General features: G+C 46.4%; 1 protein-coding gene across 22 annotated transcripts in view; it reads left to right on the forward strand.

The window, feature by feature from the left end:
* Positions 1–684: 684 nt before the first annotated feature.
* MAPK8IP3 (mitogen-activated protein kinase 8 interacting protein 3) overlaps positions 685–20151 on the forward strand; it is a 68885-nt gene continuing 49418 nt past the window's right edge. For 13 of the 22 annotated variants that reach the window (XM_083412519.1, XM_083412516.1, XM_083412501.1 and 10 more), the window contains exons 1-5: positions 685–1265; positions 12320–12440; positions 13774–13844; positions 14692–14783; positions 16746–16769. In XM_083412519.1, coding sequence (XP_083268645.1) covers positions 948–1265; positions 12320–12440; positions 13774–13844; positions 14692–14783; positions 16746–16769 — 626 coding nt within the window. In that variant the 5' untranslated portion in view covers positions 685–947. The remainder of the gene's footprint in view (positions 1266–12319; positions 12441–13773; positions 13845–14691; positions 14784–16745; positions 16770–20151) is intronic. The other 9 variants (XM_083412520.1, XM_083412505.1, XM_083412517.1 and 6 more) reach the window with 3 other exon arrangements.

Consider the following 20151-nt stretch of genomic DNA (forward strand, 5'->3'; position numbering starts at 1 on the left):
ATATGGTTTTGTGCACTGCTTAGGCTCCTGATTTAAGAAAGTGGACTTGACTGCACTGATATAATGCATGGGAATTCTACAATGCGTTTTAAAATAATAATAATAATAATAATAATAATAACAACAACAACAACAATGCCCAACTTTATCCCCACAGGGATAAATTCACCCACAGAATGATCTTCATAGCAATCTATCCTGTGTCCACTCCGAAGCAAATCCTACCAGGCTGAATAAAGCTTACTTAGTGAGTATTAGGTGGTGATTCTTCCAAATCCGTATCTCATTTGCAGCTCAGTAAATGGGAGTTTGGGGATATTATGCCGTGTACCTAAAATGTAACCAATTAAATATTATACAGGCACACGGATTTTTATTTTTATTTTTAAAAAATAGCAAGCAGGCTAGTCCTCATTTCCCCCTGTCCTTTGCCGTCGCAAAGAGAGCTGTGCGGCAGCATTATTCTGGATCTGCGCGCCCCCTCCCCAATTATAAATACGGCCACAGCTCAGGCCAGCCTAGTAACGATGAAAACCTAATCCATATTGGAGCGAAGGAAGGAGGGATGCGCACGGGAAATCCGATTGTAAACCCACCTTTCTTCCTTCTCTCCGTCCGCCCCCCCCCCCGCCTCCCACTAGCAGCCTGGCCGCAGCGGCGTCTCTGGCGCTGATGCGCCTGTGCGCGCAAGGCAGGGAGAGGAGAGGCGACGGCAACGGGAGTGGCCAGTGGCGCAGGGCAAGCGACGTTGGGCAGAGCGGAGCCGAGCGCTGGGGAGGCGGAGGCCGAAGCGGGAGGCGCAGGAGCAGCATCAGCACCGCCGCCGCCGCCGCCATCCATCTTCTGCAAGCCGGCGGAGCAGGTGCCGCTGTCGGTGGGAGCGCCTTCTATCCGCGGCGCGGGGCTCGTCGGTCAGCGGAGGAGGAGGAGGAGGCGGCGGCGCCAAGATGTTGGAGATCCAGCTGGACGATGGCGGCGTCGGGGGCTACCCGGGCGACGATTACTGCTCGGGCTCGGTGATGTCGGAGCGGGTGTCGGGCCTGGCCAACAGCATCTACCGCGAGTTCGAGCGCCTCATCCGCTGCTACGACGAGGAGGTGGTCAAGGAGCTGATGCCGCTGGTGGTGACGGTGCTGGAGAACCTCGACTCGGTGCTGACCGACAACCAGGAGCACGAGGTGGAGCTGGAGCTCCTGCGCGAGGACAACGAGCAGCTGCTCACGCAGTACGAGCGGGAGAAGGCGCTGCGCAAGCAGGCCGAGGAGGTGAGCCCCAGAGAGAGAGAGGGAGACCCCTGCGGGCGACGCGCCTGCAGCAGGGGAAGCGTGGGGGGTGGGGTGCGGAGAGGCCGCGGCGCGCGCAACGAGGGCGCAGCGCTGGGCCAGGCCCAGGCGAGGAGCCAAGGGGACCCACCAAGGCCGACGCAGCCCTCCTGCTCCCGAGCAGCTTCATAGGCAAGAGTGGTGTTGCCGTGGCCCAGATCTGGGCAGGAGGATGGCTTTCTGGAGCTCAGGCCCGGCTCATGTGGATTGTACTCCATCACCTACTAATAGTGGATTATTATTATTTTTAGTAGCAGTAGTAGTGTTACTATTATTCTGCAGCTGCATGGGATTTGCCATCTAAAGGACAGATCCAAGACCTGCTTAGCTGCAGCAGATTCTCCAGGAGGATGAAATGCTCTGTAGAGCCTTTGCTGGGCTCCTAAAAACATAGAAAGGGTTAGGAATAAGCCACGGCTTGTCCTGTCTTGGCTAAAGAGCAGGGGGAAAGGAGCAAAGGAGCAGCCCACTGGTATCTGGCAAATGCATTGGAGCTCTGTGGATTAAGTTTCTTGAAATGGGCAAGGGGACAGAGGGGAGTCCTTGTTGATACCCAGGTTTCTTTTACTGGACTCCATGAGACATAAAAAACCCCAAGTCAGAATCTGTCCAGAGTGGGATGGGTGGAGGGAGGTGAAGCAAAGATCCAATGCAGTGAAGACGCTGCAGGGATACTTTCCATGGAGTGCTGTGTGCAAAATACTTTCCTTTGCAACCTGCCACCCTTCCCCACCATGTAAATTACCTACTGTTCCTCCTGATCCCCTCCCTAAAATATTGCCCTATTGGTTGGGACCTTGTCCCTCTCCGGGTCCCCATCATCTGTCTCCCTTTTGTATCCTAGTGCCAGACTTCCCCAGCCTGGTGCTTTCCATTTGTCTTTGGACTGCATCTCCCATCAACACTGTTCTACCTGGGGCTGATGGGATTTGTAGTACAAAAAAACTGGAGGTCACCAGGTTGGGGCAAGGTGGGCCTAGGATAGCTGCGCCCACCTACCTTCCCTTTCCATCAGCTCTTGGCAACCAGCCATGTACCTCTGCCACTCATACACCCATTCCTGTGCCAAGATGAGATAAATATATCGCTAGACCCCAGAAAGTCACCCTGCCGGCTTCTCCCCTGTTTTTTCTAGTTTTTAATTCCCAGAAGTTCTGTTTGCCCTCTGGGCGATCTCTTCCCCTCCATTCTGCCAACCGTTAGTTGGTGAAAGGAGAGGAGGGGAGGTTTGTGTGGCACACTGCTAGGCCCTGGAAGTGCCAGCCTCTGTTATCTTTAGTTCCCGCCCTTGTGTGGTGCAAAGGGGGTGTTTGTAAATGCCATGGAAGTGGACCCAAATGCCAAAGTTGCTCTGCTTGTTATTGGCTGGTGTGGCAGGACTTAAATTGCTCTTGGTTGATTTCTTAGTGATTTGCTGTAGATTTGTAAGTTCTTCTGACTCCCAGTTTTTTAACAGCAGGAACAACAGCCAGTGTGGCCTAGTGGTTAGAGTGTTGGACTAGGGCCTGGAGGACCAGGGTTCTAACCCCCAAGTCTCACTGGGTGACCTTGAGCCAGTTGCTGTCTCTCAGCTGAAGCTACCTTGCAGGATTATTGTGAGAATAAAATGGAGAGGGGGGAGAACTGTATACACTAGGGTTGGGGGATTATTATTATTTAGTTTGAAGGCTGCATTCTCTTCTGGGCAACCTTCCAAGGGTCGCATGTCAGTGGTGGGCATGGGCAAAAGTGGGGGGAGAAGTTAGTGTAGATTTTACCTTTGTACAGTAGCCTAGTTTCTACACACATGCACACCCCCTTCTATCTTCCATCTAGGTAAGTAAAGAAGCAATATCAGGCAAATTCCAGCTAGGCAAAAATAGGCTTGGGGTGCAAAGGGGTGTGGCCTTGGGACAATTCTTAAGGCTAGATAGAGAGGCCTGAAGAGCCCCATCCGGCCCCCAGGCATGAGGTGACCCACTCAAGTTGCACACTACCCTGAGCTTCTTGAAGGGACGTTGGATATAAATGTAATAGTAAGTAAAAATAATCAAAGTTGTTTTTTAAAAATATTTCTCTCCTTCCTCAATTAAGATACTGAAACAAGGCTGTATACACGCTATACACCGAAAGCACAGTCAAAGCACATTCTTTCCCTCAAGTAATTCTGGGCACTGAAGTTCGTTAAGGGTTTCTGGGAATTGTAACTCTGTGAGGATTCTTTGAGGGAAAGAATGTGCTTCAGATGTGCTTTAAAGGTACAGTGTGTACACATCCAAAGAGAGTTTTTTTAGGTGGGAGACAATGACTGGATTTTTGTGTGGAAAGAATTATGAACTCAGTTCTGGTATGGAAAACCAATTCCGGGTCTTAAACATATGCTCAGTTTTGTCCTGGTTCTTAATTTCTAATTCTAAGGGTATATCTGCTTCTGTAGCCAAAATGGCCACCCATCTGTATATAAGAATGCCTCTGAAGCAGCAGAATGAGGGAAACTCTAATGCAGGTGAGGGGAGCTTTTAATCTTTCAGACGTTCAGCAACTACAGTTCTCATCAGCTCCAGTAAACATGGCCAATGGCCAGGGACAATGGTCACTGTAGTTCAGCAACAGCTGGAGGGCCCAAGTTTCTCTATACCTGCCCAAGTTTCTAGAAGTGCAAAATATATTTTCGAGGGTGGAAGCCTTGAGGGAGGAGCCTCTGCCCACACAAAAGCAGCCTAAAGAAGATTGAACATGCTCAGTGGTCATAGAATGCTAATTGACTGTGAACCCCTGGAATCTCAAGTGGGAGTATTCAACGCTGCAACATTTTGTTGTGGGTCCCACTTGTTATTTTTAGAGTGTGCTCTCCTTGATGTTTTAATTTGAGGAGACCCACTAGAGCTGGGAGGTCAGGAGTTTTCTATGCCAAGGATGCAGTCCGGCTGAAGGGTAAATTCTCTTTGCATCATCAGCCTCAGATGTCTCTTTCCCTTACATCAATTGTCAGGCCATTTTTTTGGTCCCTTGGGCTGATGCCTGGTCTTCTGGCATCACTTCACAGTTTAAGAAGGATGTTGACAAGCTGGAAGGTGTGCAGAGGAAGGCGACCAAGAGGATTCTGCACTGCAGGGGGTTGGACTAAATGACTCTTGTGTCCCTTCCAGCTACAGTTCTATGATTCTATGACTATGATAAGGGTTCAAGTCATATGAATAATGGCTGAAGAAGTTTGTTAGGTTTAGCCTGGAGAAGAAAAGACTGAGAAGTGATATGATAGGCATCTTCAAATTTGTGAAGGGCTGTCATGTGGAAGATGCAGCAAGCTTGTTTTCTCCCGCTCTGGAGGGTAGGAATTCAACCAATGGATTCAAGTTTAAATAAAGGAGATTTTGACTAAGCATTAGGAAGAACTTTCTGATGGTAAGAGCTGTTGGACAACGGAAAAGACTACCTGGGAAGGTGGTGGACTCCCCCTCCCTGGAGGTTTTAAAGCAGAGGTTTGATCAGAGATCAGGCCATCTGTCAGAGATTCCTTAGCTGTGATTCCTTTATTGCAGGGGGTTGGACCTGATGACCCTCAGCGTTGCTTCCAGCTCTATGATTCTATGGTTCTACATGGCAGTGTGGCAAGGAACAAGATGGGGCAGCTGTGAACTGATGTACAAGAAGCCTGAAACAGAATGAGAACAAAATAATTCTCTTTGGTATTTATATAAAAGCACTTCTGTCAGTGATGTGCTTTGCCAGCTGTTTAATCCCAGGCATATTCATACAATTCTTTTAATCTTATCTATATTAGAAACAGCTCATCAGATTTCCCCTCCCCATCCTGAGATCCATGGCCTTTTCATATTTTTAATGGTTATTATCTTCCGTAGAAGGAGAGATCAAAACTATTAGAGTCACAATCCAACCAAAGTTGAACTCAGTGGTTGAATTTTTTTCTGAGAAGGCATAGGATTGTGCTGTTTAAAGATTTAATTGTTTTCAGTGGGAGAAAAAGTGGGGTTTTGTAACAGTACAACCCTATGACTGTTTACTCAAAAGTAAGACCCGCTGTATTCAGTGGGCCTTGCTGTTAGAATTGCAGTCTCTTGTGGAAATCAGTGGGACATAGGATGTGCTGAATTTTGGCTGGATCAGGCCTGAAGTTGCTTTCAGCTTAGAGAAGAGGTGGCTAAGGATTAACGAGTTACTACTGAGAAGTATAGAGAATGAATGGAGATAGGGGATTCATGTGTAGTTTCTATCAAATACATTTTACGTGTCTTGATCAGAGTTCAACAGCCTATTCCAGCAAGGCAAAAACACTTAGTGTGCAAAGCAGTGCCAATGAGGGGTGTGGCTTGGGGAGAGTTCTGAGGGCCAGTTACGAGAGGCCTGGAGGGCCACATTTGTTCCCCAGCCCTGATGTGCCCCACGCCTGCTTTTATGAAGGGGGCATTCACTGTTTGCCAAAGTTGTTCCAAATCATTACACTGTAAAAAATGACGAACAGGGAAAGGTCAACTTGGCTGTGGGACTGGCATCCTGCATTTTTGCGTACACCCAAAGTACATGGGAAACTGTAGTCTAATGTGGAGGTTAGCAGAGCATGGAGTACAGTGGCCAAGTTGTCTTCTGTGTCCAAAACTGGCCATAGCTGGCAAACTAACCATAGCTGGAAATAGGCACTCCTAGCTGTAGAGGCTACTAGAGTTTCCTGGGGCAATGTCGGATCAAGTAGGAATCCCAAGCTATGGACCTGTTCCCTCCAGGAGGATGCAGCCATGTCCAAAGCTGACTACCACCAACATATGGTACCAGTCCAGTGTTGAAAGATGTGCCCTGGCTACTGGTCCAGATTCAGGGTTCTGGAACTCAGATATATGAAACCTCCATCTTGTCTGCATTCAGTTTCAATTTGTTGGTCCACATCCAAAGTTGAAGCTCCCAGAGCGAAGGAGTTTTTTGCAGCCTTACATTTTAGCTATTGGAAGGCAAACCCCCCACAATTTCCAATTCCTAAGTAGCATCAAATTGATTACGCATGCAGGTGGATAAGCCCTCATGATTTTTCCATCTTTGGATACTTAATGTGTAGCGGTATCACAAAGTTTGTGGCTGCTTTGCAGGTCCTCTTTGTATGAAGTTAACCTTGCATTGTCATTCTCCAGCTGATGCCAAGCTATAGTTGGCGAACACATTGCTCTTACTCTTTTTTTTACAGCACAGTGGTACCTCGGGTTAAGGACTTAATTCATTCTGGAGGTCCGTTCTTAACCTGAAACTGTTCTTAACCTGAGGTACCTCTTTAGCTAATGGGGCCTTCCGCTGCTGCCACACTGCCACCCTGCAATTTCTGTTCTCATCCTGAAGCAAAGTTCTTAACCCGAGGTACTATTTCTGGGTTAGCAGAGTCTGTAACCTGAAGCATCTGTAACCCAAGGTACTACTGTATTTATTGTAGTGATTTTGAAGCTTTCCAAATGTGGAAAATCTTGACTCAGACCCTGAGAAATACCAATTTCACAAGCGACAGAAGTGTATGCAGTTTTTTTTAAAAAAAACATGCTTCCCTACCTGCAGTCTTTGATTGGTTTTTGAAGAAAAGATGATGGAGGGCACAGACTTTGTTTGCACATGACTTTAAACCAGGGTTGAGCAACCTTTCTTCACCTTTGCATTCTAGGGGCCATATGCCAGAAGCAAAAGTGAGTGAAGCAACGGATGCCAGTTTACTTACACATCTCTCTGGAAGCCAGAAGCATAATAAGATTTGAAGGTCAAATTCAAAACTCTCAAGGAGGGTGTAAATCTGGGCTGGTGGAAGATGTGGCTGTAGAGAGCATGTGGTCTAGGGTGAGTCCCAAGGGCCAGAGAGAGAGTCCTGAGGGCCACATCCCATCACCAGACCTGAGGTGCCCCATCCCTACTTTAAAAATATAATTTGGCTTAACTATGGTTTGAAAGTGTACTGGTGCACAGGGCTAAAATTGCTGGCCCTTAAATCCTTACTCACTGCAGACCCAGTCTTGTGGTTTTTGTCTCTCCAAAAAAAGCCACAAGCAGTAATCCAAGAACAAGCCTTGGCTACAGCTTGTGGTTTGTTTGGAGAGGAACAAACCATGAACCTGGATTAGGATGAAACATTAAACCAAATAATGACTTATCTCAGCAGGAGCAGGGGAGGAGTGCAGCACCCGTTATTTTCTCCCTGAGTACCAGAGCACTGCACATTCACCATTAAACCATAGTTAAGTTTAATATACACATACAGACCTTTTAGATGTTTACAAGTGGAAACTTCAACGAAATATTATGGTGAGTATGAAATACTCCCGTTTAGGTTACCGTATTTTTCGCCCCATAGGACGCACTTTTCCCCCTCCAAAAATGAAGGGGAAATGTGTGTGCGTCCTATGGGGCGAATGCAGGCTTTCGCTGAAGCCTGGAGAGCGAGAGGGGTTGGTGCACACCAACCCCTCTCGCTCTCCAGGCTTCACGCAGATCTCCGTAAGCTGTGGGAGCCCGCGCCTGGCTCCCACGGCTTGCGGAGAGTTGCCTGCATGTCGAAGGCTGGGCGCGCTGAGCTCAGCGCGCCCAGACTTCGCGCAGCTCTCCGCAAGGCGCAGGAGCTCGGCGCTGGGCTCCCACGGCTTGCGGAGAGTTGCCTGTTCTGGGGGCTGGGGTCGGGGGAAGCTCGGGCTTCCCCCGCCCCAGCCCCGTGCCTGGGGGGGAAATAATCCCCCCCTTTATTTCCCCCCCAAAAAACTAGGTGCGCCTTATGGGACGGTGCATCCTATAGGGCAAAAAATATGATAGCAGGCAACTGTGTCCATTTCCAGGCTACTCCATTCCATTTCTCTTCCTGATTTTTATTCCACCCCCATTTACAGGCACTTGCTGTTGTGTTGACATTTGGAATGCTCAGCCTTCTTTGAACTGTTATTGGGGTCCCCCATTGTAGTGGGGGATTCAAACCCTGAAAGATGCGAAGGGATTTTTTCTGATTAATCACAGTTTGATTGTCTCATATCTCAGGTTCTACCAATGCTAGAAACTTAACCTTTTTTTAAAAAAAATGAAAGCTGAGGATTATGGTTTATGATGGGGGTGGCAGTCCTTGCTGCATCCCTGCTGGACTCCCATGAGGAGAACATACGTTATTCTTACCATAATAGAATTGTTTATAATTGGAAATGGCTTTTGGAGGAAGATGTACTGTTGGACTGACATGCAGTAGTTATTTATATGATATCTTAAAAGTAGGGAGTGGGTGGGATTTTTTAAAATCAGTTTTCCTGGCAAGAAAGGAAGAGCTTTAGAGCGCCACGATTTTACTGCATATGTCTGTGAGGCCTTTATGGAAATCAATGTGAGGTCAAGCAGTTGATGAAGCTTTATGGAGTTGTTACGCTTGCTGATTTAGAAGCACAGAAGAGAAAGCTAAATAAGAGCAAGGAGTCCGTTAATGCGTTCCGTGTCTGAGTTAACATCTTTTGCATCCTTGGGGCAGTAGCATTCACTTCAGATTTTTGTTCTGAGGATTTTTTAAAAGAGTTCTTCACATTTATAACCCACCTTTCCCCATAGCAAAACTAATGAAGAGCTTTGAGGGCTAATTCTTAGAATCATAGAATCATAGAGTTGGAAGAGACCACAAGGGCCATCGAGTCCAACCCCCTGCCAAGCAGGAAACACCATCAGAGCACTCCTGACATATGGTTGTCAAGCTTCTGCTTAAAGACCTCCAAAGAAGGAGACTCCACCACACTCCTTGGCAGCAAATTCCACTGTCGAACAGCTCTTACTGTCAGGAAGTTCTTCCTAATGTTTAGGTGGAATCTTCTTTCTTGTATTTTTGCAGCCATCCATGCATGGTTAGGTATCTTTTTTAATAAAATGAATAATTTTTTTAAAAGGTTTTCTTGGTTTACAAAAGTACGTGCATTCTCTCTTTTCTCAGGTTGTGGGGTCTTTTCTACAGATCAGTTACATTTGATTTGAGACATTAGTGTTGTAAGCAATATCTTTTCTATTGGTTCACCCTGCACAGATTCCACCATGATTTGTACCTAGTGCTTGGTGAACGAGTGGGACATATTGGAGTGGTTGGGTGAATGGTGGATGTTTGTGTATATGGGTGAACGTGTGGGAGCGGAATGGGGTGGGTGACATTGACTGAATACTAGTGTATGTTTTGTGTAGGCAGACTTTGGGTGTGATGTGTAGTATTTTGAGAACCACTGGCTGTGTACGTTTAAAATGCATGCACACACAACAATCCTGGGAACTGCAATTCCCCTGTCACTGAGCTACAATTTCCAGCATCCTTAACAAATTGTTGTTCCCAGGATTCTTGGGCTGGGGGAACTTGTTTTAAATGCATGGTGTACAGTGGTGCCTTGCAAGACGAAATTAATTCGTTCTGCGAGTTTTTTCGTTCTACGAGTTTTTTCGTCTTGCGAATTACCGCTGCGTATTGACGGTTTTCCATAGGAATGCATTGGTGGTTAAAAAAAAAAGACGCAAGACTTTTCGTCTTGCGAACCAAGCCCATAGGGAAATCCGTCTTGCGAAGCAACTCGGAAAACGAAAAACTCTTTCGTCTTGCGAGTTTTTCGTCTTCCGAGGCATTCGTCTTGCGAGGTACCACTGTATATGCAGCCAGGATGTGCCTTGGCAAAAGAGAGGCTGAAGAGGGAAGGATCCCTGTCTCTAAACATGTTTCAAAATGTGCTGCTAAGTTTTTCGTTTTTCGTTTGGATTTTGGAGTTTGGATTTATGTTCAGAATGGAGGTGGCTGATTGCATGGAAAGCTAGTGTGTTGTTGTTTTGGGGTTAGATAGGAACATAGGACACTACCTTGCACCAGGTCAGAGCAGGTGTCAATTTAGCAGAGTGTTGCCTTTTCTGATTGCAAGCAACTCTCTATGGTCTCTGGCAGAAGTCCTTCCCATTATGTATGGTTCCAGTGTGATCAGCTTCATGCACTGTCCGTTTTTGTACATGACACACAATAGACCCTTATGAAGAAGATGCTTTCGCTGCCCGTAAATATCGCAATGCATCGAGCAATTCCTACTTGCGTCTAAATTATTTATTTGCACTTCATTCTGCTTGCCAAGATGGCATTTGTTGGTTTTCGTTTCTGGGCTTTGCCTTGCATGTTCACAGGGATAGCACTCTCAGCAGTTTTTTGTTTGGCTTGGGTTGTAAAATTGTTGCTTTTTGTTATGAAGGCTCTCCTGTGCAAGAGGGCAAAACCAAAACCTATTCACACATGAACACATACACAAACGTCACTGATCTGTTCTAGTTGCTCAGCAGTCACTAAGGCTTGAACTATTTCTTACCAAAGTGTGCAAAGCTCATAACTTAAGTTTTCAATCCAACTGGGTTAAAAACCACTTACAGTGGTACCTTGGGTTAAGAACTTAATTCGTTCCGGAGGTCCATTCTTAACCTGAAACTGTTCTTAACCTGAAGCACCACTTTAGCTAATGGGTCCTCCTGCTGCTGCCGTTGCGCGATTTCTGTTCTCATCCTGAAGCAAAGTTCTTAACCTGAGGTACTATTTCTGGGTTACCGGAGGCTGTAACCTGAAGCGTCTGTAACCTGAAGCATCTGTAACCTGAGGTACCAGTGTACTTAACTTTTGAAAGGATAAAATATGTAGGGTAAAGGAGTTCGATACATGTTTTTAAAAGCATTATATGTGAATATATCCTAAGCATAAATGTCTCTTATAAACATTAACATACTGGGTGGCCAGATAAACAAATTGGCCCTAGATCTTCTGCTTATTAGGGTTTCCAACCCATGCAAGTTGCATAAACCATAATTTCTGGTGGGGAAACAAACCACAGATTGACAGGTTTAGCATTGTGGCCTTATGTTTAGATTTGCTGCAAACAAGCCATTGATCTTAATCCAAGGTTTATTGTTTTGTTTAGAAACAAACCATGAGTGCTGGTGCAGACATAAAACTGTGCCACTGTGGTTTGCTTTTGTGGTTTGCTGAAGAAAAGGAGGAGCAGAGTGGATGTGTTTGAGCTTGCACACAGACTTATTGAGCACCTTTCTGACTGCTGCAGGGAGCTGCGCAAGGCCCCATATCTACTATGAAGGACCTACTGGTAGATTACGAATGGGGCCCCCTGTAGCCTTCCTGACTCTGTGGGACTCCCAATTCCCATCATCGCCAGGCAATGTGGTCAGTGGTTAGGGATTATGGGAGTTGTAGCCCAACAGCATATGAAGGCCCTAGATCTGCTAGTCACCTATGGAAGCTTAAATGGCTGTGGGAGAACCTGGTTTGGCCCAAGAGAGTTTGCCTGAGGGGAACAGCAAATGACTCCCACGGCGCTTCCATGTTCAAGACAGACCAAGTTAGGCCCCATCTGCATTATACATTTCAGGAAGTATCATACCACTTGTAACAGTCATGGCTTCACCAAAATAATCCTGGGAACTGTAGTTGGCTAAGGGTCCCGAGAGTTGTTAGGAGAGTCTTACTCCCCTCACATGAGCTATAGTTCCCAGAGCTACCTGGGAGGAGAGCTTGGTTGTTAATCCACACTGGGTTATAATCACAAACTGATGTGGAAATGTAACAAACTAAATTTTAGACTGGAAAGTGAAAGAAACTGAAATTGACAACTTTGCCTAATGGTAGGGCTGGTCCTGATAGCCTCTCTTTATTACATATTGGAATGATAATTTCTTCTAATACGGAACTTCATGTCCACCCCCCCTTATTTTTAAATTGTAACTATATTGTTTAGTTTTCGGAGGAGGAGGATGCTTAATAATACAGTATCATTGTATTTCTCCTCCTAAGCTTCTCCTTGCTCAAGTGACACCAGTCCTCTCACAAGACAGCATCACTTCAGTTTTCACATGGTCAGATGTTTAGGTGGAAGTGTCCTTGTGTGTGACACATCAGAGAAGACACCCCTTCAATCCTGTCACAGTGTCCATTTGATAGCTGTAATTTTCCACTTACATATATCACGTTCTTCTGTTTGATTTTTTTTGGGCCCATGTAGAAGTTCATTGAATTTGAAGATGCACTGGAGCAGGAGAAGAAGGAATTGCAGATACAGGTTGAGCACCTTGAATTTCAAACACGGCAGCTGGAGTTAAAGGCCAAAAACTACGCAGACCAGAGTAAGTGAAAATCATGTGCACGGTTTGTCTGAAGCTCTGTGAATCATACACAAGTTGTGTTGAATTCAATAGGGCTTTGTCCATACTGATTGAACAAATGCAATGGTGAGGAACCTGTGGTTCTCCAGATGACATTGGACACCAGCTCCCATCAGCACCAGCCAGTATTGCCAAAGGGCAAGGATGATGGGAGTTGTAGTCCAACAGTACATGGAGGGCTACAGGTTACAAATCTCTTCTAAAGCATTTACTGTTTTAAAAAAATCTTCTAGGTGACCACAAAATATCTGGAGAATTGAGGGAAGAGGGAGCCAGTATTGCTTTTGCCATTCTATGTTCATACACATACACACACACCTGCCTGAGCCAGTAAAATGGATCATCTTGAAATTGCTTATTTTTTCACAGGGCTTATTTTAACCACCACTATCAAGTCACAGATCACACCAGTCTTTGTCGACTGAACCATAAAGTTTATGGATCCAGTGCTTTACAGCACTGCCATGGGAGAAAAGTACAGATTAAAGGCATGGATACTTATGGATTCTCATATTTTTTCAAGAGATCCCCCTCAAAACCACCATCAAATCATAGTCTGCGTCGGTGTTTGCAGATGTGCTGTGTGATCTGTTGGTGCTGTTGTTGTCATCTTTGTGAAGAACCACGAGGATCTATACCTTGGATTATCATTTCTATGGCAAATCCTGAAGCGCAGTTTTCTAGTGTGTAGTCCTACCAACGCAAGCTTTAATTTGATGGTGGTTTTTTTGGGAACCTGCATACAATCATGTGACTTCAACAGGATCAGCTTCAGTCCTACTGAACCCTATGGAAAGCCAGAGACAGAGCTTGTCCATTCTTGGATCTAGGAGAGACGCAGTCAGAAAGGGTGGTGCCTAAGACAAAAGGTTGCTGATTGATGATCTATGCTATCCAGGGTTTCAGACTGAAGGCCCTTAGCTTAGAGGAAAGGAACAAGCTCTGCATGCAAAAGACCCTGGATTCCATCCCTCCTGTCTACAGTTGGAAAGGACTCCTGTCTAAAACACTGGACTGTTGCTGCCAGTCAGTGTTGGTTATACTGAGCTTGATGAACTAATGGCCTGACTCCATGAAATAGCTTCCTAGCTTGAGTCTTTCCTAGACCTACCTAGAGGTGCCAGTGATTCAGCTGGGTACCTTCAGCTTCTCACGCCTCGGCCATAAGCACTGAGCTACAAATGGCATTCTTGTGCTTGCACCCTCATTCCTTTTGTTGTTTCCACGTTCACCCCTCCTGGAGATGATAGATCAAAAAAGTTATCTTTCTCTCCCTTTTATTTTCAATGAACAGTTTCCAGGTTGGAAGAGCGTGAATCAGAAATGAAGAAAGAGTACAATGCTCTTCACCAGCGTCACACAGAGGTAAGTCGTCATTTCAGAGGGATAAAAATCCTTTTCAAACTATTTGCATAAGAAGTGGAGAAGGGCACAGATAGAAGAAGAGAGCTCTGCAAGCCTGCAAGCTGCACTGGCTCCCGATGGAGTACAGGGTCAGATTTAAGGTGCTGCTTTTGACCTTTAAAGCCCTTCACGGCCTAGGACCCTCGTACCTACGGGACCGCCTCTCCTGGTATGCCCCACGGAGAGCCTCAAGGTCCATAAATAACAACACCCTAGTGGTCCCAGGCCCTAAGGAAGTTAGATTGGCTTCAGCCAGAGCCAGGGCCTTTTCAACTCTGGCTCCGGCCTGGTGGAACGCTCTGCCTCATGAGACCAGGGCCCTGCAGGATCTGATTTCTTTCCGCAGGGCCTGTAAGACAGAGTTGTTCCGCCTGGCCTTTGGCTTGGAGCCTCTCTTTTTTCTTTTCCTTCTCCTCCTGCGATGAGGCTACATTTTAATGTTCCATTATTTTAATGTTGTATTTTATTTTATTTTTTAAGTTGTAATCATTCATCTTGTTTTTATTATTGCTTGTAAGCCGCTCTGAGCCCGGCCTTGGCTGGGGAGGGCGGGGTATAAATAAAAATTATTATTATTATTATTATTAATGCTGTAAATTCTGCTCACTCTTGACTCCGGTGCTCAGTTAACTTCTGCTTTGGGCCAGCTGCTTTTCCTAGAGCAAATGTTTCCCACAATATCGCTGGCTGTTCCGATCTTTAAGGACATCCCTTTCTTTGAAAGAAATGCTTGTCCAGAAAATTAAATGTTGGGATGTTCAGTCTTCATTTTGGCCCTTCATTTTGCATTTCCCCGCTCCTTTCGCAGATGATCCAGACCTACGTGGAACACATTGAGCGATCCAAGATGCAGCAAGTTGCTGGAAATAGTCAGAATGAGAGTGGACTACCTGGAAGGAGGTAATGCTGCACCTTGGCGTTGTACCTGGAAAACAAAACAAAACTCAGATGACTTCTGAACTGTGAATATATGTTTTAGGAGGAAGGCACTGACCCAGTCTCCTGTGCTCTCTGAGTGACCAAAAGTAGCAGTAGCTGATCTCTTTTATGGCTGGTGTCCCTAAGTTTGATTGCAAACCATTCTTCTTCTTTAATAATAATAATAATAAAATCCACTCTTCACCCTGAGGTCCCAGAGTGGGTTACAATAAGTAAAATGCAATATTAAAAACAGTTTAAAATAACTTAAAATCACAGAAATAAGGTGAGTCCTAAACATGGGTCCTGGGAACAGCCAATGAATCAGTCTGCTGCTTTGATCCTCAGCTAGCTCTGAGTGTGCTGGATGTGATAGGAGCAATTCAGGAGAAGAATGGGAGTTAGGTGACAAACTGGATCTGAGGTCCCAGGGCTTTATCAAAAAGTGGTGAAGGGAGGGTGTTGTTTGAAGCAGAAGGAGTGGTTAGGGGAGTGCTGAACCCTTCCCCCGAGCTGTGGTTTTTCCCTCCCCAACAACCTTCATATTTCCCCCCCACACACACAAGATAACACACAGGGGGCTAGAGCTTCCTCATCTCTGTCTTATGCAGTTGTGTTCAACCTTGGGTCTCCATATGTTGTTGGACTACAACTCCCCTCCTCAGCCAGTGTAGCCAACATTCAGGGTTGATGGGAGTTGTAGTCCAATAACCTCTGGGGACCACTTTAATAGACAAATAAGGGAGAGATCTGTGATTGGGGTGTGCGTTTGTGTCTCTGGCATTTTGTTTGTTTACCGACCAACCATTTGCTGAGATAAGTGAAACAATGGCAACACCAGTTTCTTGCTCTGTATTAGACAAGTTATCCATCTTTTTAAAGCCCCTTTGGGCACTGGTGGGTGGCTTGCTTCCTTGGAAGAGAGAAGACTATGCCTTGGAGTCTCCCTTAACCAGCTTTCCAGAGTCAAGGAGGCTTTTCCTTCATTCCAGGCTGCGCTTTGTACACACATGGCTCAAGAGCTGCAAACCTGCTTCACCATAAACCTTCCCCCTGCTTGCTCTCCATATGGCTTTTGTGTCTCCATCTGCTTAGCCTCTTAGGCCCCATCTGCACTATGATACCACTTTAAACAATCATGGCATCCCTCAAAGAGTCCTGGGAACTGTGGCTTGCTAGGAGAGATGAGAGTTGTTCGGGCACCCCATTCCCCTCACAGAGCTGCAATTCCCAGAGATTCCTGGGAAGGGGAATTAATTGTTAACTCATTATTGGGACTCTGTGAGGGGAATAGGAATCTTCTAACAACTCTCAGCACGCTACAGTTCCCAAAGGGGCCTTAGAGAGGTAAGAACATGTTGTAGACTTCATGTGTGTTTGTGATGCAGTGTGCCTTGCCGCTCTCTAGATTGTTTTTGTGTATTGTTGCGCTTTTGTATGCCTTTGGACTTCTTGTTTTCAGCTCCACCTCCAGCTCTCAACTCAGAGCTGGTGAGAGAACCAGGAGATTCTCTCCCTACCTTAGAGGTGTGGCAGGGAGGTTATGACAATTACAGTTTTGGGGAGGTTGTCATCAGGACAATCCAACATTCAGTAACCCTGCTTAAAGACCTTCACAGCTTGGAAGGGTGTGAGCATTCTACAGATGGGGAGCTACATCTGCAAAGGCCCTCTCCCTCTCTTGCCACCCTCCAAACCTCCCTCACTGGACTGTATGTATCACCATTGTGTGTTCCAGACCCACTGCATGTTCGTTAGGTTGGGTGTTTAATGTGTGCCAATGTCTCAATCTCTGCTCAGACGAGCATTTCTGTGAGCACATAACGACATATGTGTGTGTGTGTGTGCGCTTGCATGACTGTTGCACTCTAATGGTTATTCTCTTGTCTTGCTTCTTGTGCCGTTGCCTTTCTTGTGTGGGCTGCTCTCTGTTTGTCACTTCAGTCACCGCCAGTCATGGAGGAAAAGGTAATTTGAGAGAATCTGTATCTGTTGGGTTGGGAAATCTTTCTTTGCGGGGGACTAGCTGTGACCATTAACAGCACTTTTGCTGTTTTGTGTTGATGTGAGACAAGCTGGTGAGTCGAGGCAGGGCAGCCTATTTCCCTAGGCTCTAAAGAGGCAGACGAAATGGTCTCAGGTCACACCAACATATGTTTGACGAAGAACAGGGTCCATCATTTGAACTGGGCATCGCTGCAGCACCTGATATCCTCACACAGCAACCAGGGCACACCTGCACCATACATTTAAAGCCGTATTATACCGTTTTAATAATCGTGGCTGCCCTCAAAGAATCTTGGGAATTGCACTTTGCTAAAAGTGCTGAGAGTTGTTAGGAGACACCCCTATTCATGCCACAGAGGTATAATTTCCAGAGTTTCTTAGCAATTACTCTCTCTCAGGGAATCCTGGGAATTGTAGCCTTGTGGGGGGAATAGGGGTCTCCTAGCAGCACCCTTAAAAAAACCTACAACTCTCAGCACCCTTAAAAAAACCTACAATTCCTAGGATGTTTTGAGAAAAACCATGACTGTTAAAGTGGTATCATTCTGCTTTAAATATATAATGCAGATATGGCCTAGGATTCCACTACTGTAGTAGGGCCTATTGAAACCTTTGGCTTTCCGTCCTTCCTATTGCCTGAGGCCTGGGATTACAGAGTGGTAGCAGAAGGCAGCTGGGAAGCTGCAATTTAAAAAGGCCCATAATGCCCCGGGGCAGCTCTCTGTCAGGGCATTGTGGGTAATTGCAATGAAGAGCAGTTCATAGCTGCCCGCTGCAGAGTGCAGTGTTGCCAAGCTGTTTACCACTGCCTACAAGCTCACTTGGTGGGGCTGGGGTGTAGTGGGGCCATGGAGGCTACTTTCCTATGGTGCCCTCACACTTGGCGCTAGCACTAGTTCAAATCCTGACAGAGGTCACTGCAACGGGTAGACTTGCGGTGCATCTAGGAAGAGCTAAGTGTCCTTGGAGCAGAGGCGGGCCACCTTTCCCCTCTGAGGGCCACCCGTACTCTGTGGGTGTGGTGGGGGAGGAAAGCATTTGACAGGTAGGTTGCTTCTAACAGTCTTAGCTTTTGTCAGGCGTTCAAGCCTAAAGTTAGAGATCACTTCAAAGACAGGAAACTGCAAGCAAGCTGGAGTCAAACTTCAGACAGATCCAGGAAGTTCACAGGCCTAAAAGCCTTTGTAACTTGTCCCAGGCAATGGATTGGCCTTTCACTGTCACCTGACATCCCTGGCCATGAAGATTATGGGCTTTTTATGTGAGCCTGTTGGCAAGAATTATGCCCACAGTACCCCATTCAGCAGTTCAGCAGTTAAGAGGACCTAACAATAGGCTATCTCATATCAAAACCAGCGGCGAAAGGAGAAGTGATAAGGCTTTAACAAAATTGAACTGCAGGTGGCACTGTGGTCTCTAAACCACTGAGCCTAGGGCTTGCTGATCAGAAGGTTAGCGGTTCAAATCCCCGCGACGGGGTGAGCTCCCATTGCTCGGTCCCTGCTGCTGCCAACCTAGCAGTTCAAAAGCACGTCAAGGTGCAAGTAGATAGATAGGTACCGCTCTGGCAGGAAGATAAACGGCATTTCTGTGCGCTGCTCTGGTTCACCAGAAGTGGCTTAGTCATGCTGGCCACATGACCCAGAAGCTGTCTCCGGACAAATGCCAGCTCCCTCGGCCTATAGAGCAAGATGAGCGCCACAACCCCGGAGTCGTCCGTGACTGGACCTAACGGTCAGGGGTCCCTTTACCTTTACCAACATCCTTTAGTGAAGCCTGGCCAAGCAAGTTATATCACTATACACAAATGCTGCTAAGATCACCAAATAAAGGCCCCTCTTTTGTCGGAGACACATGTACCTGGCTCTCACTGGGACCCTCATTATAGCTTCAAAAGAGTTGCTTCCCTCCCAGGATAAATAGTAAATTCAGAGGTGGGTTTTGGTTGGCACTGGGTGATGTCAAAGCCTTCTCCACCCATGTCGTAGTCCCAGTCCAGAATCGCTGCCCCCCACCAAGCAAAAACGACTTGCTTTTAAAAAACACACAGAGGCAAATGCAAAGATTCATATAAGGTAATGTGTGGCCTTATCCATTATTTTTTTGCTGGAAACTACTGGCAATCAGTTTCCTTGACTGATCCCAATTTATCTGACTGGGGGGAGAAATCCCTCCCCCTACTGAAGTGTTGGATGCCCCAGCACAGAAATTCATGTCTTCAAGCGAGAAAATATCCTGTTGGGCAATTTTGTCACCATTTCCCCACCCCCATGCCCACCTACAATAAAATGTGTTTGTCTTGACACACACACACCCGTTTGCTGGTTTAACTCACCCTCAAAGGAGTTTGAGCATGTCTCACCAGCCCTTGCGTTCACTGCCTTTGCTCTTCGGATTTCCGGGGGTTTTGAGTTCCATTACAGCAGTTTCACACAAGGTCACAAGCCGATTGCTCGTAACTGCCTCTCAGCTGGATCCCTGGGGAAATGGTTTTCTGTGTTCAGCAGAAGCGGTGATCCATACCAGGAACAGCAGGGAAAAGGCTTGAGGCTTTGCTGCAGCACCAGCTTTGGCATAAGCTCAGAGAAGCTCAAGTGCAGTTAAGGCTGCCAGTCTATAGAGTGTTGCATGAAACTCCACCTCCGCTCCCTGCTCAATTCATGCTGGAAGAAAAGTGTTTTGCAAGTTCAAAGCTGCTCTACTCCCCTTGCCAGCATAGAGGTTCTAGGTTGAGCAAGGGGAACCTCTGGCATGAGGTTGGAGTTTTCTTCCCATCAGCTCCAGCCACCATGGCCAACTGTCAGGGATGCTTTAAAGCCCTATACGGCCTAGGACCCTCGTACCTACGGGACCGCCTCTCCTGGTATGTCCCACAGAAGAACTTACGGTCTGCAAATAAAAACATCCTGAAGATCCCAGGCCACAGAGAGATTAGGCTGGCCTCAACTAGAGCCAGGGCTTTCTCGGCCGCGGCTCCAACCTGGTAGAACGCTCTGTCACAAGAGACTAGGGCCCTGCGGGACCTGACATCCTTCCACAGGGCCTGTAAGACAGAGCTGTTCCACCAGGCCTTTGGTCAGGGCGCAGCCTGACCCCCTCCTCTGGCAATCTGCACAGAATTTTGCTTAATGGTTGCCATCAATTTGATTTTAATTAATTTTTATAATGAAAGGTTTTTAGAATGTTGGATTATTTTGATTGTTGTTAGCCGCCCTGAGCCCAGCTTCAGCTGGGGAGGGCGAGGTATAAATAGAATTTATTTATTATTATTGTTATTATTTTTAATAATAGTAATAATAATAATAATAATAATAATAATAATAATAATAATAATAATAATAAT

The sequence above is a fragment of the Podarcis tiliguerta genome, assembly GCF_965153285.1.
Source record: "Podarcis tiliguerta genome assembly, chromosome: 14".
Taxonomy (NCBI): Eukaryota; Metazoa; Chordata; class Lepidosauria; order Squamata; family Lacertidae; genus Podarcis; species Podarcis tiliguerta.